Raw genomic sequence first — 24,792 nt, 5'->3', positions numbered from 1 at the left:
AGCAATGTAGAGTTTAGTTTCTTGTCCAAAGGCCAAGATCAAGGAACGTCAAACTACCGGCATTTGGATTGGGAGGCATCTCACTCCAGCAATTAACTCTGACCCTGCAAGTGTGAACAAATTTGATTTCGTTTTGTGAAAAGTGAACAAAGGGCGACAGAAGTCTCACGGTTGTCTCATGCCGTCTCAAAGGGAATTACAAACAACCTCTTTGTATCTGAGTAATCATTCATACTCATTGAGATCAGACCTTGGTGGGGAGTTTGTGAAACATCCAGCCAAAGCCCGTTGAAACAAGAATCAAAACGATTAAGTAAATTGCCCACATCTTGTTCCTGAGTTGTTTTTCACAGCAAATAACTTAGACTTCTCTGTTCCTCACTGGCCTGCTCAGTTCAGGCACTTTTCTAACAAAGCTGCAGATTCTAAGGTTTTCAAAAGGTGTTAGTTGGTTGGTGTTTTGGATGTTGTTGGTTAGTAGATATGGTGTTGTCACAACCAACAAACACACAGCCTAACCGTTGCTTTAGTTGTACATATTTTGCGCTCCCAAAACTGAAAGATCTCTTTGAACTATCGCTCCCTGTGAAGGCGTTAAATCGTAGAATATGGAGAAACCAGCAGGACGAGCCGGTGTGTAATATGTGGAATGTATGTATGGTGGCCACACTGACGTCCTGACTGCTACTCAGTTAGTTATGCGCAGATAAAAGCACAAATGTGTATGTTAACACACATGAAGATTGACGTAGCGGCCTATGGTGTCACTGTGGAACAACGCCACCCATCAGGTCATGTTCTGGCGGGTGAAAGGGTCAGTCGGTCAATGGTTTCTCACACTGTAAATCAGAAGGTCCCAGAGGAGAGCGGGATGACTCTGAGCTGCCGTAAAACGGTGAGGTTTTCTATCAAAACAAACAGAACTCTGAACTTCATGGTGGCTTTTTGGTTGTTTTGCATTTTACATACACAATTGAGATTTTTCTTGTACAATACAGTTGAATGATGAGTCAATGATATCTCACCGCGGCAGATTAGTTTCAAGTGGTCCATGAACTATTTGCAGTAGCTGCCAGTGTGCACATCCTGTTCAGGGGACTCCTGTCAAAACCTAAAGATATTATGATAAGCCGGTCCCACAAGGCAAGTCTGTCAGACACATACATTCTTCCGCTGTTTATCTATGTTAATCTGAGTATAATTCAATAACATATCTTATCAAAGACAACCCTTGTCTCTGGTGCCTGCATGACTAGCAATTCCGTTCTCGTTTTGAAAAAAAGAAACATTTAAGTCACCAGTGGATGTTTGTCATTGAGAAACAATGTGGGACTTTTCGAGCATTCTCCAGCTCCTGCCTGCCTCCAAAAATCCCCCTAACTGGTTCAACCAAGTGACAGAGAGAAAGAGTGAGATGTCTATTGTGTCAACATCCATCATCCGCTTGACTCCGGAAGATCTCTTTTCTCTCGTATAATTTGTCGCATCCAGGTTTGCTGTCCTTTTCTTACCCTTTTGCCCTTTCTTTCTCCTCCCTGCTTCCCTTATTGTTGATGTGGGTGTGGGGTAGATATGAATCAGTGTCAGGGCTGCAGCAGCCAGGCAGATCGAGTTTCGCTGCTTCCCCGCTGTTTGTACGCCTGTTTTGTGCTAGAAGCAGACAGCAAGAACAGAGCATGGTATGGCTGGAGGGATGATAAGTGAGGAGCAGTGCCGGGGAGGTAATTGATGGACGGATGTTCGTGGGAGAGGGAAACTGTCAAGAGAGGATGGTGGGTTGATTGGGGGGGATGAATGGACTCGGAGGAGTCGTGGGCCACACATGCCAGAGGAAGGAAGACAGAAAATGGAGGACTACTCGTCTCCATCGTTACCATTTATTGTACATTGTTGTCCTGGTTACCCGCCCGATAGATCTTCCATTTATACACTGTATGAGTCATGAGTTGCACCGTGGGCTGGCCACATGTCGAGGCACCTGAGCATGAATGAGAACCTACAGTCTTCCCAGAATGACACCAGTGTGGTGGGGGTCCAGAGGAGGGATCGGACAGCTGCCTTGTCAAATGGCGGCTCGGACGCAGCTTCCCTGGGGTGACAACAGAAATAGTCATGCGGCCCGCTCTGGCTCACACGCAAACTATGAGAGGAGATGGTTTGTGTGTGTGTGTGTGTGTGTGTGTGTGTGTGTGTGTATGTGTGTGTGTGTGTGTGTGTGTGTGTGTGTGTGTGTGTGTGTGTGTGTGCGTGTACATCTGGAGCAGCTGGTTCAGATTTGCTTCCAACTTTCCCTGCCTTTCTTTTAGTTTTTCTTACCATCACTTTCAGATTTTCAGCTTTAATGTGCTGTGTGTGTTCCCTGTTTATTCTCTTGGTATTTTCAGCTCCTTCTCCCTCCATTTCTCTGTTTCACTCCTCCTGTGCCCACGTCTGTGTTGCCTTGGGCGATGCGTGACGCCATATGGAGGAAGCTAAATCAGTTTGCGTCACAATTTTTGGACCGCTGACATTAACTTCCGGTGTATTGCGTAGACGCCTCCATTTATTACTTGTAAAAGCATTTCTGTTTCACTCTCTCGGCTCTTCCCCTGTATTCTTGGCTACAGCGTGTTGAGACATTCATCTTCGCCTCACAGGCCGTTGATTTGGGCGAGATGTGTGTTTGGCAGCCCACCAGTCCTGATCCTCAATGAATCAAAACATCCTCCAGTGCTGCGGCCACAGGAGTGATGGACAGGCCAATCTTCAGTTGTGGCACGAGCAGAGACGGGAACACTGATTGCTCTCTTAGAAACTGATGGATTCTCCTTTCACGTTTTCCTCCCATTATTCAGTCTGCATCCCGGCCACGGATCTCCGTGGAATTCCCTGTAACCAAGTGAAAACATTCCCATCTGCCGTGTCAGCAGTCCCACAGTGACTCGGATCCACGTTTCCCACCCCCATAAAATCTTACACTCACACACACATGCACTCCTTCAAAAAAGTAAAGCACTTCCTCCCATTTGTTGGATGGATTGCCTATTGCAAACAAGTGGAAAAACCAGAACAGCTGAACCACAGTCACGGGTCGATAATGAACAATATGTCTTCTTAGAGCAGGAAGGATGACCATGTTATATATACACCACTGCTTTGGTATGTGGGTGCAGAGATATGGCGGGAATTAGCGTGCGTGTGTGTATGTGTGTGTGTGTGTGTGCGCGCGCATGTGCATGTGTGTACATATGTCGCTGAGGAGTAGACAGATGTGGCGAGCTGAACAAGCAGCTTCTGTATGAGAGATTTTGGCTGCAGTGAAAGGAGATTAAGGCTTTACCCTATATGAAACCAGCAAACTAAAACTTCCCTGCTGGCTCTTGCTTGAGGTTTTTCTTTCAGACACGAAAGTAACAAATCAGATCAGACGTTGGACACATAAGGCTTTGTTTTCACCAGAGACAAGCACTTTTTTTCCTTTTTCCCATAGTATTTAAAAAGTCTGGGGAAACTGGGCTGCTGGTGAACTTCTGTTCATGCTGGGACATTTTCTCACAGTCCTCCAGTATGCCTTTGATTTTAATTCAAGCTACATCATGTAATATCAGTCGAATTGATTATAATGTGGCTTTCCATTAGAGACCTTTAAATTCGGAGACGTTTTTAGTGTGTCAAAGTAATTTTTATCCCAAGAATTGAACATCCAAGATTTCTGATCACCTCGGTAACGAGAAAGCAGCTGAAACTACAGTCAGTGTGTCAACAGGTACACACGACACGTCACAGACTGAGTTATACTCTCACTTTACTTTTGGGGAGGTTCTAACTAATTCAATAAATTACACACCAGTATTGGCTTTATTGAATGAAATGAACTCATAAGTTACTGTAAATTGATTAGATCAATAATATATATGAATACAAGTTGCTTCATGTAATAATTAGCAATTCTTACCGAGCAGGACTGTAACAGCCATTAAAAACATTAATCTACCTTCATATGTTTATTATTATTGATCATTAATTCACTTTAAACCATTTTTTTCATTCAAATTCCATGATATGAATGTTTTCTAATTTTTGTCATTTAGAGAAAGCCAGTGTGAATTGGCTGTGGAATTAGACTGGATTTACTGCCTTTTCTTTCTTAGTTTATTATTTTTTTTTTTTACAATTCTGTGACATTTTAAATGTTCTTTATTGTACTGTCAGGAATATAAAGTATTGAAATTCTATCATCCATCCATCCATCCATCCATCCATCCATCCATCCATCCATCCATCCATCCTCTTTACCGTTTTATCTTGTTCATCGTCGCGGGGTTCAGCTATAATTTGCGAATTATAGTTAGGAGGTTGTATTAGTTCGTCAGAATTGTTTTTATCCTAACTTTGGTTCTTCAGAAAATACCCTGCAACTGATTTGATGGAATAAAGTCATTTCATCGGCTTTTTCCTCTGCCTCCTTCATTTTATAATTGAATTTCCCCCAAAATGAATTAAACATCATTAAAAAGCTGAAAGCTGAGCTTCGTCAGCCTTACATGATGACACAGGAAACCTTGACGCATGTCCCACACCTCGGCTGTCCTCTTCCTGTTTTGTTTCTTGAGCTGCCCCTGGGGCCTTTTGGACTGCCCCATGTGCTGATGTAAACCGATCTATCCATTCTGTCTCAACACCTGGACCCCTCCTCCATTAGATATCCACTTACACATCAATCCCACCACAACACCATTCATCCCGCGTAGCCATTAGCAATGCAATCACATTACATGTTGAAACACCAGTTGGTAATAGATGTCATAAAGTGGCTGAGCTGAAGGATAGAAAATGCAAACCGTCGTTCATGTGGTTTCTCTACCTCCTTCAACCAACATTCAGAGATAACTGCTGAACTCCAGAGTGGATGAATTACCCCAGTCAAGTCTGAATGATAGTCGACAATCTGAATTACAATGATTGAAATAGTGGTGTTGTTGTGTGGCTTCATTATATGGATAAATGTTTGTCCAAAACTACTTTTTTCCTGGTCTGTGAGCACACATTGTCTCCCCATCCTCCTCAGCAGATTCCCTTTCCTTTCCTGCATTTAGTTCTCACATAACTCTCCAAAAATCTTAAGTTTTCTGTTTGCTGACAGCCTGAAGTGACCCAAGACCTCATCGAACCTCAACATATAAACAGCACAGCTTGGCAATCATGGTCAGATAGCTATGATTTTAATAAGAAGTCACTCTCAACAGGAATCTTCAGACCTCACCTCTTAGTGCATCTACAGCAGACTGGAGATTATCTGTGGGCCTAGAGAGTTTAAAAAATTAGTTTGTGCCTCATAAAGTTTAACTGAGATGACTTTTACTTTGAAAAAAAAAAAATCTTCATCAGTAATTTGTTTTCCAGAAGCTCTAACAACACAAAATAAGGAAATACCTCAGACACTCGCACACATATCAGTTTTCACTGGGAAATATTTCCAGGAAAGCAAAACCAGACCTCAGGGTGTCTTTTGGCTAGGATATGATGGATTTATGTGAGTGGGTTGTCCATAGACAAATGGTAACTGACAGCGTTCTCTATGTTTGGCACTCTCGGATGGATCTTCTTATAGGGTTAGATGTGAGAATCTGTGGATGTTTCCTCTTTGGCAGGTCTGATTGTGGAGTCAGCAGGAGGCTTATTGTACTGTTCATTCAGAGCTGCCAACAGTAACAGGAGGGACATGCACTTCTTTCCACTGGCGCACAGCTGGTTCAAGGCAGCGTCTTTCTCTATCATATACATGTTCTCATCAAAAATGCACATACATGCGACTCCATAAACAAATACCATAATGCAGAGCGTAAACCTGCTCCTTTAGGCCAGTGTGGCAGCAGAGAGCTGATCAAATATTAACACGCACGGTCACAATGCTTTGCTTTCCTACTGAGCATAGCGATGTTCCCAACATTTCTGAGGAAAATGGTATTTGCATAAAGGTAATCTTTTAGAAAGTCACAATTTTAATGTTAATGACATGGAGTAAATCAAGATATTGAGCTACATCCTGGCAGTTAAACCCCATTGGATGCCCTGTAGTCAATGAATGGGATCAGATTTCTGACCTTGGTAGTCAGCCAAGTGTGTGTTTGGGTGTGTGCATGTGTAAAAGACCAAGTGTGTTAAATGTAGTTTGAAGTGTGTTGGTGCTGTTTTATCCATCTGGGCAGATAAGGATGTGTCTGTTCGATTCGGGGCTGAAAGAAAAGGTGAGCGTTTTCTGTGTCAGACATTCTTGAAGAAAGAAGTGTGAAGTGGCTCCTCATGCTTAGCAATTCCAAATGAATGCAGCCCTATGTGTGAACATGTTCTGATCAGTTTGGTAATATCTTTGTCTCTCTTCCAGTCATGCTTGAGTGATGACTCCAATCTTTCTGTATATTTCTGCATGATTCAGTCAGGTTGTGAGCTGACTGCTGTTTTTGTCAGTTTCTCTTTCTCGCAATACAAATGCACTCCTTCCTGAAAAATGAGATCTTAGAGGAAAGTAAAGGGCTGAAATAACCTAGAGGACAAAATGCACTTTGATTTCTGATTTCAGTTTCTCTTTCTATCCCTCTGCTCCGGGCGTGTGGGGGTGGTGGTGATGCATAGCTTGGTTAGTCACTGGCATCACACTCTGTTGAAGCTGTGGAGTCATGACTGTATGAATATTATACTGAGCACGTTTTTACAGCATCATGCTGTGCTTTCTGAAGTTATTTTCAGTCGCTGGCTACAAAGAGATAACAGCGAACATGAGGTGTTGTTGGGATAGATGTGCAAAGTCCCATCATTCAGTGGCTTGAAGTTCCTATAACTGTATATCAGTATTCTTTATTGGACGTGCAGCCTGACAGTACTGATTGTTTTTCCTTCTACAATTGCTAACAGTCAGCTACTATATCCACTGAATAGTGCTTTTCCTGCTTGCATTCAATGCACTTCATCATGCCTGGCAGACTAATAGACAGATGAGTGATGTAAACATTTAGCTGTATCTTCAGCACGGGACCCTAAATGTAGAGTCATTCACGCGAAGATGGACTACCTGTCTAATGGCCTTCTCTGCTCTGCTGCTCCCTCTGTCCTGTGTAACTATGGACTGGCTGTTTGTGGGGAGGATGCAAAGAGGATTGAAGCAAATGATTCCTGGGAACAAAGTGCTTACACACCACAGGGGGCCGCGTCCTCCTCCCCTGCCTTTCTCATGCAAGCTGCATCTGTGTGCGTGTCGGCCGCTGCCTCCATCCCACTGGTTGGCCAGTGAAGGTTAAAGAGGTTACAGATTTGGATGAGCACATAGTCCTTCTTTTCTACTTCTTTGGCTTCCTGCTGTTTTAGGTCAGCTTAACTGTGTGTCTTCATGTTTTGTGGAGCTGTGCATTTACAGTTACTTGACCTGAGTAATAAACTTCTGTGAGACACAGTTTTGTCCTCACTTATGCAATCTTGACATTTCATTGGTTGGTCAGTCATGGAAAGACTTTCTATCTATTAAAGCCTTGAGAATATGGGCTGTCAAATCAATGTGGAGGTTGTAATTTAAGAACTCTACATTCCTCTGTGGATGACTGGCGCATGATCGAACTTGTGTTCAGATCCTCAGAGGTGCTCCATTAAACCAAACACCCAACTCCACCAAGGGCACAAAACCCGTTCACATAGATGAAGGGCAAAAGGGTAAGTGGGCCCAGCTCTTGCTGCCTATTCACACATTTAAAACTTGTTGGGATTGTTGGAGTGTGTGTGCTACTAGCAACTGTGTGTTCATGACGGGTAGAGGCCTCAGAGACTCCTGTGTTTCAGAGAAATGTAAAGAAAAACAATAATACTATTGGGTACTGAACTGTCATGTTTTTTTGGCGTCAGTATCCATTTTTGTATTTTGACAGATCTTTATCCACTATTATAAATCTAAAAATGTGTGTGTTCAGGCCCATAAGATAACATCACACAATGTAAATATTGGTCCCTTCAATTTCTCAATAAAGGAAACTGCTGTTCTAAAAGAATTGACTCGAGCAGAGAGATCAGCGATGCAGCAGTAAAAGGGAGCGCACTTTTTGCGAGCATAATGCCATTATTCTCAAAGTCATACTCCATCCATCTTCTATACATCAGGGCCGCAGGGTGCTTGAGCCGACCCCCGCCCATCCCAGAGTCATCCTCTGAGGGTGAATCGCTAAAAACATGCATGCTACAAGCTGCAGAAATCGAGATGACTACACTGGATTGAAGCAGACAGGATTTCAGAGCATTCAGCTTATTTACCAAATACAGTATTTATATTTTTGCCATGCCTTCAAATTCAAAGTTTCTGGTTGAGTACATGATTTTCAGTCATTTAACTGTATTTTTTGCACCAGGAGGGATTAGTTACAACTTAAGTTAGATTGTAATGTTAAGTCTGACACATATATCAAACATAAATGCAAATCATATTTTTACTGCACAATTTTGTCATAACTTGAATTAAAACAGCGTTCCACTCAATTTGCAGCCTTTTTACAATTTTTACCGATGTAGCTGTACAATACATTAACATCTCAGCTGGATAAAGGAATTTCCTACTGTCTTGATTGCTTGGTAGAGCAGTCTTTTCTCAAATCAAATGGTAGTTTTCCTTCATTTCAATGAAAGAGACATTTTGAGGAGATCACAGCACGTCTGTTTGAATGGATTAATTGACTCTGTAATTCAATATTTGTCTCTTTTTTCTTACATACTGATTTTTGGTAACCTACTGATTTGATTTTACTTTCACTCAAAGATGATATAGCCCAGGTAGCAGTTCTCCATGTCAGCGCAGCAGCTTCCTGTGGAAAACACTTGGCCAAGGTTTTTTTTTTTGCTGTTTTTCCTCCTACCATCCTGCACTTGGAACGGTTGGAGAGAAAATGTTGTATATTCCAGGAAAAAAAAACAAAAAACTGTTCCACCTGGGTCGATTTGCGGTTACAATACATTAGAGGAGAATTATTCCTCTCAGCTTTGCTCGAGCACGAGAAGTTTTCCAGCACACTTCCTGTTGGCCTGCCGCTGGAATGTACTCTGGAATGATATAATGACGTTTCCACATCCCAGACAGCTTCAGCAGAAGTATTTTAGAGGGCTCCTCTGTGTTTATAACTAGTGTCAAACAGAACGACTGCTTATGAGTAATCTTAACAACAATACATGGTATTTGGATGTATATTCTTTGTTAGTGAGACTCACAGGCAGGTGGTCTGACAGCTGGTGGGAAGCACAGAGCCTGGATCTTCTCACTACAAGTGAGTTTACAGTCTTGTTGAGATATGTCGCTACCCCACAGACAAATATGCGTGCGAGGAGTGAAGTGGTTTTACCGTCACTGGTCTTCAACGTCTGCTGCTTTTAAGATCCTGTCTGAGTTTGGAAAGCCAACACAAGCTTCCCACCACCATCCTGAAGAGAATGAATGCAACTTCACTACAATATGGCCAAAAAACACATTTGATTGGCAGATTTTTCTGGTCACCAGAACATCACAAAACGAACATGAGAGAGACACACATATACTCATATTCACACCTTAATGCAATCTAGAAACACAGCCATGTGTTTAGACTGTGTGGGGAAATGGGAATACTCATAAAAACCTTAAACACACACAGACACACACAGAACTTACAAAAGTTGCCTTTTGACCTAAAGGTAGAGAAACATTTTGGACAGGGTCTGCAGCACTGCACTGATTGGAGGGCTATCTGCAATATTTTTTTAATCCACCATATTTAAAGAGGAATCCGACGGCTGTGTGCTGACTTTTTGTTCATTTATTGCAATTGTGCTTGGATCCAAAGGAGGATGAGAGAGTGAATCATTTTTGAAACATCTTCCAGTGTTGCTTCACAGTTTAAACTTCATGTTGACAGTCAGTCAAACCGGAATGCCTCTGAATGAACACCACAGTTTGCCACTTAGAACTTAACTTGTCAGCTATAAGTTTTCTTTGCTCTGGGCAGAACCATTATTGTTTCTTCCTGTCTCGAGTCTTTATTCCATATTAATTCAAATAGTTTGCGGATTAACTATACAAACTGCACAAACCAAGAAAAGCTGTTATTTCCTCTAACTCTTGGCAAGAGGAAGTGGTTATCCAATTGTTAATGTAATGTGTTTGAATAGCTGCTGCAGTTCTGGTTTGGAGTTTTGCTGATGAGCAGCGAGTGAGCGGATTATTTTATCTTTTAGCAAGCGAGTCCCAGGGATGAGGGTTGTCCTTTTTGTCAGCATCATGTTTGGTCTCTTTGTCCCGTCAGCCATCAGCTCAGTCAAATGTTTTCTTAGGGAATGAGAGTGATGTTTGTTGTGTGTTGGGAGGAGCGTTTAAGGGAAAGCCGTGAAGGCATCTTTGTTCACCACATATAAGATGCTAGTGTTTGGGTTGACTTGTTATTGGTGTGAAAAGGCAGTCTGTTTAGGCAACTCTGTGTGTGTGTGTGTGTGTGTGTGTGTGTGTGTGTGTGTGTGTGTGTGTGTGTGTGTGTGTGTGTGTGTGTGTGTGTGTGTGTGAGATAGTGTGTGTTTGTATGGGGATCATTTACTGGAGGTTCTTTTAATGGAGTCCCAGCACGTGCGTGTGCTTTTAGTGGCACCCTGAATGTGTGTGACTGTGCAGATCTGCCATGAAAACTCAGATTTGAGTAGAGAAAAGCTGAGTTTGCACAAGTAATTTACACATAAATAAATGCTTGGTGCATTTCTGATTCATCCTTTCATTCACAGTCTTTCTTTCAAACACAGCAAACAAAGGAAAACCACACCGCTCTGTGCCATCAGCCAACAAATGTGGTGTTGCAGACAGACTGGGGCTGGTGGCAGACAGACAGATTGTCAACAGACTGACGAAGGCATGCACAAATGAAACAAAGAGATATGGGTGGGGGTATGATTTTTGTGGGGGAGAGTGGTGTAATGAGAAAAAAAATCTGAGCAGGAGTCTATTTCAGATTATAGCACAAAGACTTCTACGACGACAAACAATACTTTGATAACGCACAGTTGGAGACCAGGGCAGAGATGTTTGTTTAATGTGATTACATTGGTTTTAACATGGTAAAGAGCTGAATGTGGGTTAGGATGGAAGAACAAAGAAATCAGGGATGGGCTGTAGTTTCTGTCCCCACCCAGAAAAAAAAAACCCCACCTGCGTCGGCCCATCAACAAAGATGATGATCTGTGTGAGCTCAATTTAATGATGCATCTTCTTTTTGGATACATTTCTTGCAGTTCAATAATTACAAAAGAATTTAATAAAAATAGTTTAATTCAGGAGCAGTCGACTTGATAGAAGTGATGTGATTTTTAATCGGACAAATGTCTAGTTATCAGAGAAGAATGGCCTGGCTCTGATGAATGCTTGTAGTGAGCGGGACGGACCACACAGCCTTTGTGGATTTTGAGGGATCAGTATGCAACTCAAGGGCACTTCCTCTGTGGCAGTGGGCACTGCAGATGCATCACCAGTTGCCCTCCAGCCACTAACTCACTGTCAAGACACCCTGACTTTACAGACAAGTGCTGTATCAGCAGATGCAGGAGAACGAGCGACTTTATCTGCATTTCAGAACAGGAAGGAGCTGAGCAGAGTGACAGGGAGATGCACAAGAGCAGACACATCAGACAAAGAGGAAATTGGTCAGTAAAAAAAAGCGTGAGTAATGCTGATGCCTGTTGCCATGGTGATTGGGGTCAATGATTGGTTGCCATGGAGCCCACTGCTTGTAATTCTAGGAGGAAATATTTTTCATGTTGGTGTGCATTTGTGTGCATCTAAACATGTGGGTGGGGGATAATAATAGCATAAATGCATTATGAATGAGAATATAGTCTGATTGTGTGTGTAGTTACAACCTGTCAAACAGGAAGTGCTCAAAAAGATGAAGTCAAAATCACATTTTATTAGGAGAAAAAAAAGGGAGAAACTAAATTTCTTTTTAAAGTGTCAAAGCAAGCAAATTGTCATGATAATACCTTTTTTTTAGGAAATTTCTAAGTAAACTGTGCAAATAGAAATCCAGGACACAAAATAAGATCACATCAGGTGAGGAGATGGGAGATCCAGGAGATGGGGTGTGTTTTATGAGACTCGAAGGCAGTGACAAGCTGGTCTTGGATTTGATTCATGTTTAATCCAGCCTAGAACCCGCAACACCCTCAACAAGCTTCAAACAAGCACCAGCCAAGACCACTGGGGCTGCCACCCAAGCCAAAACAAAAGTATCAAAGTAATAAGCAGCCATATTGTTTAATGCTTTTATCACGTCTGCCAAGGACGTAATGAAATCATTGGCGTATATTTGTTTGTCTGTATGTCTGTTTGGCAAGGTTACATCAAAACTACTGCACAGATTTTGTCAAAATTGTATCCACAATTCTACAATACAACTCTTCCTTTAGGCCATGGAAGAGTCCATTAAATTTTGGAGGTGATCTGGAAACATTTTGTTTCGGGTCCAGGTCAACCTTAGGCAGACATCTGAAATCTCTGATTGCTCTTGTTTGATTTATGGTGCGACATGCCATGCTGCACTTCAAGATGATCCAGTTCTAATGCACATCAAAGCTTTCCACCTACAAATGTCTATAATATGGATAATTAGAATTTTCTGGGAAATGAGTTCCCATATTATTGAAGATAATAGGCTTTCTCGATCCACTAGACTGAGTAACTGTTAGATATGGTCTTTATTACGCTGAAGTCAAAATGCATTCCATTTGTTGTGTTGCCTAATGGCACTCACAGTGCTCTCAGTGTCAAAGCCTCTGACAGGTGACAAATTAACATGCATCCGTCCAGCACTTCCACGTCCGACACCTCTAATCCCAGTGGTGTGCTAATTAGTGTGTGATGAGCACTCAAGAGCATGAGCATGATTAAGCACGTATGTGTGACACAGTGCGCCATGCAGACTGATCCTTTCAAATAACTTGCAGCTCCCCCTAAAGTTTTTTCTTTTTTTTTGAGACATCAAGATGTTATTTTTTACAGCCTGCAGAAAGCATGTGTTCTCACAGCAGTAAGAGGGCCCACATGACTTATTCATCATTGTTGTTGAACAGAGATTTAAGCACCTGCTTGCGTGAACAGAATGAAATTTGGCAGGTTACAGGTTTAACATCCCACTTTGGCTTTCCTCGCAGGGTGAAGAGTTTACTGGTAAAATGTGTGTGTGTGTGTGTGTGTGTGTGTACACGTGTGTGTCTGTGTCTGTCTATGTAATCTGTCATTCAGTCGTGTGTGTTCCAGGTATTAGAGATGCCGTATAAGGACAAACAAAGACCAAGTCCATGCAGTGTTAGTTTGATGAAAATTATTTTCTTTTTAAAGAAAACCTTATGTTAAGAGGCTTTGAGTCAGACCTTGTCTGGTATCGGATAACTTCTTTCCTTTGCCTCTGTCCCTCTGGTCCATGAAGAGATGCTGATATGGATGTGATGCTGTGTGACATGCAGAGTCTTAAAGACGTGTGTGTGTGTGTGTGTGTGTGTGTGTGTGTGTGTGTGTGTGTGTGTGTGTGTGTGTGTGTGTGTGTGTGTGTGTGTGTGTGTGTGTGTGTGTGTGTGTGTGTGTGTGTGTGTGTGTCTTGTGAAGAGATGCAAGATGATCGCCACACAAGCTTCATGCTACAACATAGCAAAGGCATGGAAGACCAGAATAGACTCCGTAGACTAGTAGTGTGGATAGTTGTTGAGACTGACAGGAGTGCACGTGGAGCTTGTGCACGTGAGTTTCCCTTCCCCCCCGTCTCTGCTGATGGCGGGCCGTGTACAGTATGCCACCGCTGGCAGTACGTATGAGCCCATCCCCCCACCTCCTACACCTCCTCCTCCTTGTGAGTGGACTCCATCATCAGTGGAGTTGCTTTGTGGTGTTGCTTCAACTCAGAATCACAAGCAGCAAAAAGCAAACACAAATGAATTGTGTCACTGTAAGGAAATGCTTAAAACACACGGTTTATCCTGTGTCATTGCATCCTGATACAGGCGTTGTGTTTTGCAGCACAACCAATAATCCTACTTGGGAGTTAGTCCTACTCCGTTTCATTTTAATCCCATAACTCTGCGGTGAGCTCAGTTGAAGGAAATGCATTAATGGCCAATATATAGTGCGTTTAGGGAAAGGGGGTAAATAAGGACAAATATTTATCTCAGTGGTTGTGTTTGGTATTTCCCTTGCCAGAGCTTACAGCGATCAAACACTGTTCCAAATAAATTGATTATCAAAGCTTACACGTGCATGACAACGTGCAAGATGCAGGACAACATGCTAAATGCATCAAACCTTCAGCACGTCTTGTGCTTGGCCTAAAAGCTGTGATCAATAAGGTATGAAATGCTGCTGCGTTCAATGCTGTCCTTGCAGTCTTGTCATCGGGTGTCAGTCAGTGTTTATTGGCAGTGTGTGCCGCCCGAGACGCGACACGCTTGTAATGAGCTTATCCTGCAGATTGAACAGCTGTTTGACATTGAATGTGTTTGGTTCAAAGTAACTTGATGGAGAACATGATGCTGCTGAATTGAGCACAGTGTTGGAGTGCATTGTGTCTGAAACTAACGCGTGCCAGAAATCTTTACAGCAACTGTGCTCGCATGCAACAAATTACTCGGACAGTTTGGTGAGGTCAGTGCGCCCCAACACCTCTGCTTTCCATCTTACTCACTGAAACAACATAAGTGTCTGTCTTTGAGGACCACACACACACACACACACACACACACACACACACACACACACACACACACACACACACACACACACACACACACACACACACACACACACACACACACACACACACACACACACACACACACGAACATCTGTTTGCTGTGTCAGTGTCATGTTGTGATAGAGAAAACTTGAGTCTGTACAAACGGTGTCTTCTGGATGAGACAAAAGGACACAAGCGCAAAACAGATGCAAGTCCAGAATTAGCATCTCCGGCCTTTACTGACAATCTCAGGAGCAGAAAGGAATTCTGGGAATGTTGTTCCTTAAGCCCCCTTGCTGTGTATGTCCCCTCTAGTTCGGGCACAGGCAGCTTTTATAAAATAAACCGGCTTGGCAGGTGTTGTATGCAGTGTTTCTTTTAGGATGTGTATGATCAGCTGTCAAACTGAATGCCCGGGTGGGTTTAAGACGATATGACGATTTATGTTGTGTTCCTGCACATCCAGAGGGTGTGACGCTGTAGTTTCTGTTATCTTCAGCTGACACAACGAAATAGGTTTGCTTATCCCTCTATGGATTAATGCTTATTTGCTAGTGTCAGAAAAGAAAAAAGAAAAAAAAAATAACTCAAGTAACCGCCTTTGCGGCCCCCAATCAAGGAGTTGCCATAACAACTGACCCCGTCAGTGTGGTCTTGCGTGTATTTGCGTGCACACTAATGAACCCCGGGGGGAGGATTGTAAAGCCTCCTCACTTGCTCGAACCACCTGACACACACACACTGCTGAGAGCCAAAGCCTCATATTATCTAAACAATTAATGTGCATTTATCTGAGAAATGAAATGCTGCTACGTCAAAAGCGGTTTTGATATTGTTGTTTATGAAAGGACGACTTGCAGATACCAAATTTGAACCGGTCCCTGTTGCTGCTGCTTTGTCCTGAAGCAGCTCACCTTGTAGCTACTTAGCTGGCTCTGCATGATGTCATTCATTGATTTTTGCAGCTCGGCCGCGTGGCCACTAATCTTCTGGAGTGATGCCTTTGTCAATCTAATCATTGGGATTAATGCTGGAGTTTGTGAGACTGTGATGTGTGCTAACCTATTGCAGCTTAATTTAATTTGTGGTAATAAACAGACACTGTAAATGTTACGATCCTGCAGCTCATGAATGAATACACATAAATAAAGGTAATTGTACATATACTAACTCTCTTGGCTATTGGCTGTTTTCTTTTTGATGCTCAGATGTTGTTATATTATATTTACCACTTAATGCTTATGCGTCGCTGTGATTTTGCTCGCATCATTGTGTACAGTTGGTGTTACTCAGTGTGATTAACTCTTTCTTTTCCTTCCACAGGGCTGGCATTGATGATGTGGAGACAGATGTGGTAGAAATCGAAGCGAAGCTTGATAAGGTACGAACCATTGTGGTGTTTCTATTAACTAGTTGCACACAAGAGTATCACTTCTCAGCCACCCGCCCTTCAACCTGCCTGTCTACCATCATGTGACGCATTAGTGATTTGTATAGTCTATAGTGGTGCTTTTTACGATACGTTCTGGATTTCATTTGCATTGTTTGAATGCTAAATGTTACCAATAAACAATATTCTGGTGCTACATCTCCATTCATCCTCAAAAGGCCATTTACATTTATTTTTTCTGTTATTGTATTATTGTGGTCCTCTCACTTAAATGTCAGAGCTATTTAAGTCAGGAAATACTCTCCAAGATCTCTCTCTCACACACACACACACACACACACACACACACACACACACACACACACACACACACACACACACACACACACACACACACGGTTGTTATTACAGTGGACAAACCTTGATTGATTTCTTGGATGCAGCTTCATACTCTGTATTGGAAAAGCCTCGTCCAGTGAGTCATCTGAACATGTGATTGCTTTTGGTCCTCTAAGCACAACAGCAACTTTCAATTCATTGTTATTGTGTGTGAGGTATGAAACAAGTCAGTTTAATTCCCTCAAGGCACCATTTTTCTAAAGGTTTAGTTGTACTAACATGTTTTTCTTCAAGATTCCTGATGAGAAATGGCCACAATGATTTAAAAAGAGACTGAGCATAGTATTTACTTTTATTTTGATGGATTTTGATCGCACTGTCTGTCAGTGGTCTGTGGTGCTTGTGGAGCAGGGAAAGATAAAAGACTTTAAATTGGTTGCACAAATCATTGTTTCACCTTATTAGAAGAAGAATCGGTAAGGAGGACCAGCAGGCAGGGATCGCCCTGTCTCAAGATGAGATAATGCACTTTTCAGATAAACTAATAAACTTTCAGGAGACAGATTTTAGAGGAGATAGTGTTATTGTGGTGGCGGGATGACCTCTCCCTTCTCTGTACTTGAGTGAATCTGCTGATTTTACTGTCAGTTGTTTTGTGAAACTGCATAACAAAACAGATCAAATATAGACTGTTATTCTTACTAATATACTACACCATACACTTTGTTTTCCCTGTGGATCATATAGTGTTACAATGGTGGATTTCTAAATCATACACAAACAACTGGTCAATTCATGGGAATAAACACACTTCTATGTAGACACAGAATTCATTTGGATCTATTCTCATCCTTTTGGTCATGTGCTCCATGTGGAGCAGCAGCTGGTTAGATTGTGAAACTGGGTTTGAATTAAATGCATTTCCTTGAAGGTGACCTTATCTTTTTCATCAGGCTTCAAGAAATATGTCCCACAGTGCAATCTTTATCTGGTATGAATCAGCTTGTAAACATGCAACAATTAAAAAAAACATTAAAATAAAAATGTTTAAGACTTCTCTTGATCCTGCAAAGGCCTGTGCAAATATATATATTCTATATGCCTTTAACAGGTCAGGACCTTCATTGTCCTTTGAGCCCCTCAGCACTTAAAATGAAAAGTGGTTTAAAGTCCCCTGCAGAGACACTGCATGACACTTTCAATGCTTCGACCAATTAACGCAATAAGGTCTGTCATCTGTTGCCAGATGTGGCTTTCTGGCATCAAGTGGACCCCTGTTGTTCTTCCACCTCATTTATTACCAATTCCAAACATGTGTTGTGTTCCTATTGTTCATGTTCGGACCCTTGGGGTCAGTGCAGCTATTACACGATGAGTTTAGATTCCAATCTGTAACAGCGGCTGAACACACTGTGCTGTCAGAGGATCCAGCAGCCTCGTGGGCCCCTTACTTTTCCTTTTAACTTGAGAATAAGGTCGATCACGTACACATGCATATAAACATTTACTTAACATCACGCAGACAGAGGGCTACAGATTGTGCAAACTTTACATTCAGCATATACAGCTCATACATTTGGAGTCAGCAGCTCATTGTCGCAATGTCCACGCTGTCGCAGATTGTGTGGTTAGATAGAGAAAAGTACTCCCTGCAAACCACATTCTCATACCGACAAGCTCGGGAACTCCTGCACCAAACGAGGTAATTAAAGGTTTGCTGCACTCTCTCTTCCGCACACCCCTCGCCAACGGACTCACATGTTCTCACTCTGTGGTGCGCACAGCTGCGTTATGACAGTGGTAATGATAGTGTACCCACTGTAGCTTATCATATTTCCCTATAAAGTGGGGAAGTAGCGTAGTCACCACTTCATGTGGTGTTTAAAAGCTTGCTTACCATGAGTGTGAACGGGCTACATTTTTGGGGAAATATGTTTACGCTTGTGCATTTGCAATACCGCTTTCCCTCCCAACGTGGTTGTGTCTAAAATCACAACCAACAAGTCTCACACTTACCTTCCATATCAAATAGGATTTAATAGATGCTACGGGCACAACTGTTGATTTACACTGGCCATCCTTAGTTAGTTGAGCTGTGCACTACTTTGTTACCGGCTGAAATGGATGTTATTCATATCCCTCACTCATTCAGCAGAAAACAGCCTTGGGCTTCCTAAACCAGCTGATACCATGTCACAGGCCAGACCACACTTTATTTGTACTTTGGACAGACACTGAAATCTAAGTTAATGGGTATAGGACACTGTTTTCACCACCAGGGCATTCACTGTTGATCAGTAGTGATTCACAGTGTCCAACATTTACATGTCACAGGTCGCGAAAGGCCAAAAGTCAAGCCTGAACTTTCACCGAGATTCGCATCACATGAAGTGTACCCACCAAGCACATGACCCACAGACACACACAACCCGTGAACACTTACATGTAAAGAGAGAATAGGGTAGACGCAGAAGCATTTCTACATTTCCCAACAGATAATCAACGTCCAAAGTCCTTTATCAACCTATTTTTGACACCAATAAGCTTTCAGGTCAAGACAAATTTGTGTATATGAACATAACTTGCTTAACATTTACCTCCAGACATTAAAACGTATTTAACAGATGGTGGATGGACGTAAATTAGTTTTGTTTTTTTTGTGTATGTGTTTTTTTTTTTTGTAATTTAGCTGCTATATTTGAAGCATTCTGTACCGCTGGAAAAAACACTGAAACAACAGCGATGCAATTAGGTGCTAACAGGCATCTGTTGTAGCTGTCACTAATAGCAGATGCTGCTGTTCTTACTCGGGGGGGGGGGGGGGGGGGGGGCAAAGGGATTGAAGTAAGTGGTAATGCTGGTGTGCTCTTTGTGTTGTGGGGGTAAATCCGAAGTGGCAAAGGTCAAAGTACAGCTTTTATCCTTTTATCCATGCAAAGACCAAGATGATAGAGGCGTGCTCATCCTCTACATGGTTATAGTGTAATGTTCATGCTGAACAAATGAAAGGTTGCCGAGGCACCTTCTGCATCACGTCTCTTAAATATCATTCCTCTGTGGAAATTGAGAGCCTCATTGAAATTTTGAACCTTTTATGCAAATTTCATCTTTTTTTTTTTTTGCTCTATATAGTTAATGAGAAAATATGCTTTTCAGGTACATTTCTGATAATTCAGTGTGTTGACCAATGCCATTAAAAGAAGAAATTGTCACTTCTTTGGGTCGTCCTGAAGACATTTCAGGACACATTTTCAGATCCAGCGCAGCCTCGCAACACAATCCTGTCACACAAATCTCTATTTGCTGGTGTTGAACATGAATCAAGATGTTTTTTTCAAATGTTTAAAATCTCCATTTACAGGGAGTGAATAATCCATGTAAGCAGCTGTGATATCAAGAGGGTACCACTGTGCCACAAAAATTGCCTCCTAAATCTCATCTTTTATTTTGAACCCCTTTCTACCTTCTCTTAAAACGCTCTTCTTCTTGCAGATGCAGCAGTGTTGTTGAGGCCGACACTGGCCTCAATACCAACAGGAGGATTATACTAAATTTGAAGTGTCTTCTCATATCGTGCCCGTGCCTCAGTTCTTTTCAGCGTTGTTTGATTCGCGTCATCACTGTGGCTAATAATAAACTTACATCACATTGCATAACAACATGCGACTCTTTAAATAGACCGTCTTCTTGCTGGGTATTAAAACTGATGTTCTTTTATGCGCCCCATTAGCTTGTGAAGCTGTGCAGTGGGATGATTGAGGCGGGCCGGGCCTACGTCAGTGCCAACAAGCTCTTCGTTAACGGCATCAAAGACCTGTCCCACCAATGCAAGAAAGAGGAGATGATATCGGTAAGTAGATGCAACAATGACCTCAAAACTGAGCTGCAGTCCAGGAGTGACCCACGGAGGAATGTCTGAAAGAAATCAGCTTCTCAACAAATCATCCATCATTTCAAGGACATTCCAGCGATTCCCCACATGAATAGTAACAGTAAAGCAGTATACACAGCGCTGTCCAGACACAGGCATACAGCTGTTATAAGCATGAGGGGAGTGGCCACATGCAGGTGCGGTAGTTTACATGGCTGCGAGCATAGAGGTCTGAAACCTACTTTATGGCGAACATTCGGACTGAATTTCCGGGCCGCATGTGTGTCACCTTTTTAACGGAGGTGGGCAGCACTTAAACTTAATTCTACCACTATCGAGTCTTGAAGCTGTTTCAGACAAATATGAATTGAGGTTTGATGTATTTTGTGAAGGGCACTGAAAGATATCTGTGAAATAAGAAGTAGGATTACGATTTAAATGTTTGACTGTTTTTACATGTTGTCAACTTGCAGGAATGCCTTGGAAAGTGTGGAGAAAGCCTCCAGGAGATTGTCAACTACCACACAGTAAGACATTTTTACACACACACACACACACACACACACACACACACACACACACACACACACACACACACACACACACACACACACACACACACACACACACACACACACACACACACACACACACACACACACACACACACACACACACACACACACACACACAGTTTAAGCCACAGGCAAGAGGTTGAGGCAGAGCAAGGTTTGGACACGCCCAGGTCTTCCTGGCATGTTAACATCTTTCAGACATCTAGTCGTCCCCCCCCGGGTGAATTCTCTCTCTCTCTCTCTCTCTCTCTCTCTCAGCAGACACACAAACTGTGACATCCCTTTGTGATGGCGAATCTGTTCATGCTGACCAGCACAAACGTGTGTGTCTGATTCAAGCCACATGTTTGACCAGATGCATTGTGCAACTATAATGTGCAAATATTCATAACTACACACACACACACACACACACACATACACACACCACGTTTTACCCACATGACTTCAGAGTGATCTCTCCTCGTGACTAAGTGTGATTCAAAAATTGGCCGCTGGCGATGAGATGTGTTGATTCAGGGTTGGAAAGCCCAAAGTTAATTTTGCATTTCATCAGATACAGATATTACTTTTGTTCAACAAATGATTCACCTTTACTGCCACATGTGTTTGATCATTTCCAAGAAGCATACTGTGATTACAACAAGGTTACTGTGGCATGTTTGAGCAATTCGCAGGTCCGTGTCACTGCCTGATGACAATCTCTGCACCGCAGATCTGCTAAACTAAACCAGGACGCCAGTGATGATTTGTCCTGTGATTGACTGGTGACCTGTCCAGGGTGTATTCTGCCCTCGCCCACAGTAAGCTGGGATTGGCTCCAGTGCCCAGCGACCCTGCACAGGATTAGGCCATATAGAAGATGCATGTATGGGTGGATGGATCAGGGGTGGGTGTTATTATTGAGAGGGTCATCACAAAAATGTATTCCTCACAAACCCACCACATGCAATTCTATTCAATTTATTTATATAGGGCCAAAAATGATGTGGTCATCTCAAGGCACTTTAATAGAGAAAAACCCAATCAATCCTTGATGTTAACCTTAACATGAAACCATCTGCTAAATGCAGTGGGATCGTGCTTAGCTTTTCATCTATGTAGTGGTGTTTTCAGAGCACAGACGTTAACAGGTATTCCCTTCTAGATGCATCAAGATCAAATAAAATTGTATGAAACATTTGTGAGCAGGTGAGAAAAGCCACCAGCGAAGCTGCACAACTAGTTTCCAGTTGGGTCCTATGTTGAGTGCAGATTGTCACACTGCCAGTGATTTTTAGCAACATCTTCCTCTTTATAATGTATTTATATCTCATCAGGTCATTGTATCTTCCCCTTCTCATTCACTGACTTCTGTACTTTGTTTCAGTAATTGAGATTCAGGCCTTGTATATGTGTATCACCACGTTTTACTATTGTCCACTACAGTCTTGGACCTTGTGTGAAGGGTGCTTATTCAACGTTTTGGTTGACTTAGCGTCTGTGTTTGAGGGATGGTGACAGCAGCGCTGTTTTCTCAGTAAGTCTGTTGGACAAAAGCAGGAGCAACTCACAAGTGAATACGATACAAAAAGTGGACGTGAAGTACTTTTTCTCGACCGTTCCCTGTCATTTTCATTAATGTCCTTCCCCTACGACCGTTCCGTTCCACTAACGTACATCCTGCTTAACCATGACCTTTTCAGATTTAATCAAACCACTGCAAAGCACAGAGGGGATTTCTTTTCCTTTTTCTTCTCTTTCTTTGTCCTGACATGTTATTATTTTTAGATGGTCAGTATTAGCAGATAGCTCACCTCTTTGAGAACGGTGTCAGGCGATGTAGCTTTGCGCAGGTTCATTATGTCGGCTTGTGCCACCACCTGCTTCTTTTCTTTACCCGTCTGCAGCCCAAACATACATCCATCAATCCATCCATCCATACATCACAATAAGAGCTCCTCCGGCAGACAGTATAAATGGAGGAAGGGAAGAGAGAGATAAAGTCAAATAAAATCTCGTCTGTGTTTGTCTGTTTGACTGCTGCTTATTTCTGTATCTTTTCAGCAGTAGTGAGACAGATATCAAAGCACTGAAATAGGAAAGGAAAAAAAAATCTTGCACTAAATCGCATGATCGACCGACGTGTTTACTGTCAAACATGCAGAAATCCTGCCAAGTCTTAAAAGACGAGGAATCACAACGGTGTGGCTGTCAGCAAATGTTTCTTAAGACTTCTCTTAAATTGTTTGTCTAGTTTTTCCTGGGAACTGTGCTTCTCTGCTTTTTTAGTGCACTTCCATATCGTGCAGCTGTAGGGCAGATAGCTTTAAGAGCTTCTCGCAGGTGCAGAGACTCTTTGCAGTTCAGGTTTGGTTGAGTCAGGCTGAGCACATTAATGAGCAGTTTTGGGTTTGAACCTTTGGATTGGTTTCCATGTGTGTCCAATCTATATCTGATGGAGTTAATAAAGAAACGGGTCCAATCCTCCAGTTTTCCCAACACTGATTATCCACGGTCTTCAAAAACTTTAGGCACACTTGATTATAGATATAGAATAAAAAATACATCCAAGTTTTGCTCCTTTGCACAGTTTGATAACAGAGAAAATATTCTCGCTGTTCAGATGTGCTAAAAATACTTGGACTAACAATTTATTCTACTGTATGAGCACAGTCAGTTACTTATTACTTATTATTTTTTATGGAAATATACATAAAAAAGCAACACCAGCACCAATATCACCAGTCTATATCTGAGGCTGTCCAACATACAGGCCACATTCTTAAAGCGACCCACTAGAGCACACGTGTCGAACTCCAGGCCTCGAGGGCCGCAGCCCTGCACGTTTTGCATGTCTCCCAGCTTCAACACAGCTGATTGCAATGAGCAGCTCGTTATCTGGCTTTGTGCTGAATGTGATGATGAACCATCAGGACATTCAGGGGAGGGAGACATTGAAAACGTGCAGGGCTGCGGCCCACGAGGATCTGAGTTTGACACCCCTGCACTAGAGGGTCCAATGCAGCAGGAACTTACAAAGTGCTTCTAACTCCCTAAATTATCCTGCTTTCAAAGAGTATTAGACAGTATTAGACACAACACAGAGACGTGAGCCGAGAGATTAGTGATGCAGCTTTGAAAGCTTTCTTTTTTGTGCATATTATGTTTTTGTTTCTTGGTCTGTCAGCAGGTTCACAAAAATCTAAGTGAGTCAAGCTTTATGATACTTTTTGGAGAGCTGTTGCAGAGCAGATTCAACTCACTGGGATACACAAGTAGTCCGAGAAGAACAAGGACTTCACTTACATTGGTACCAGAATACTTATCTTAGAGAAAAGTGTATTTCTTCTATTTTGGAGAAATGTCCACATCATATATGCTTGTAGATTTGCAGATTTTATTCAAGAAGAAAGCAATCAGTGGCTCTAGTTGCTATGCGTATCCTACTATTTAGTATTATTTAGTACTATTTTGTACTATTTTGTAATTTGTAACTTTTCCATTCTAGTCAGAAATGGAAAATGTGGATGACTAACCTTAACTCTAATTGTATTACAGTCTTTGCCTCCTCAATTAAACAGTATATTGCACGATCAAAGTACCTGTAAGTGTACAGACATGTTTAAACGTGCTCCAGGTTACCACACTGAGTTGAATTGCCAACTTAAAATTTATGAACTTCCACCTCAAGCAATAAATCTGGGAGCCAATGGGCAGACCTGCTGACGCCATCAGCCTGTACGAGGACGTCCTGTGGCTGAAGGCTTAAACCTAAACTAATCCCCTAATCCTCGATGTGTATGTTTATAAACTAGAGATTGCTATAGGAAGTTTTAATCCACAAGCTGCCAATAGCAATTGTCTCATATCCTCTTGTGTGTGTGTGTGTGTGCATGT

General features: G+C 42.2%; 1 protein-coding gene across 1 annotated transcript in view; it reads left to right on the top strand.

Annotated features, from left to right (window-relative positions):
• Positions 1 to 24,792, top strand: part of LOC308108688 (arf-GAP with coiled-coil, ANK repeat and PH domain-containing protein 3-like) — a 46,985-nt gene that overhangs the window by 8,585 nt on the left and 13,608 nt on the right. Inside the window, exons 2-4 of the mRNA XM_080461839.1 lie at positions 16,062 to 16,119; positions 20,198 to 20,317; positions 20,812 to 20,865. Of these exons, the coding sequence (XP_080317965.1) occupies positions 16,062 to 16,119; positions 20,198 to 20,317; positions 20,812 to 20,865 (232 nt within the window). The remainder of the gene's footprint in view (positions 1 to 16,061; positions 16,120 to 20,197; positions 20,318 to 20,811; positions 20,866 to 24,792) is intronic.

This window comes from Lipophrys pholis (assembly GCF_963383615.2).
Source record: "Lipophrys pholis genome assembly, chromosome: 4".
NCBI classification, from domain to species: domain Eukaryota; kingdom Metazoa; phylum Chordata; class Actinopteri; order Blenniiformes; family Blenniidae; genus Lipophrys; species Lipophrys pholis.
Note: the sequence above shows the minus strand (reverse complement) of the source record. Positions and strands in the feature narration are given on the sequence as shown.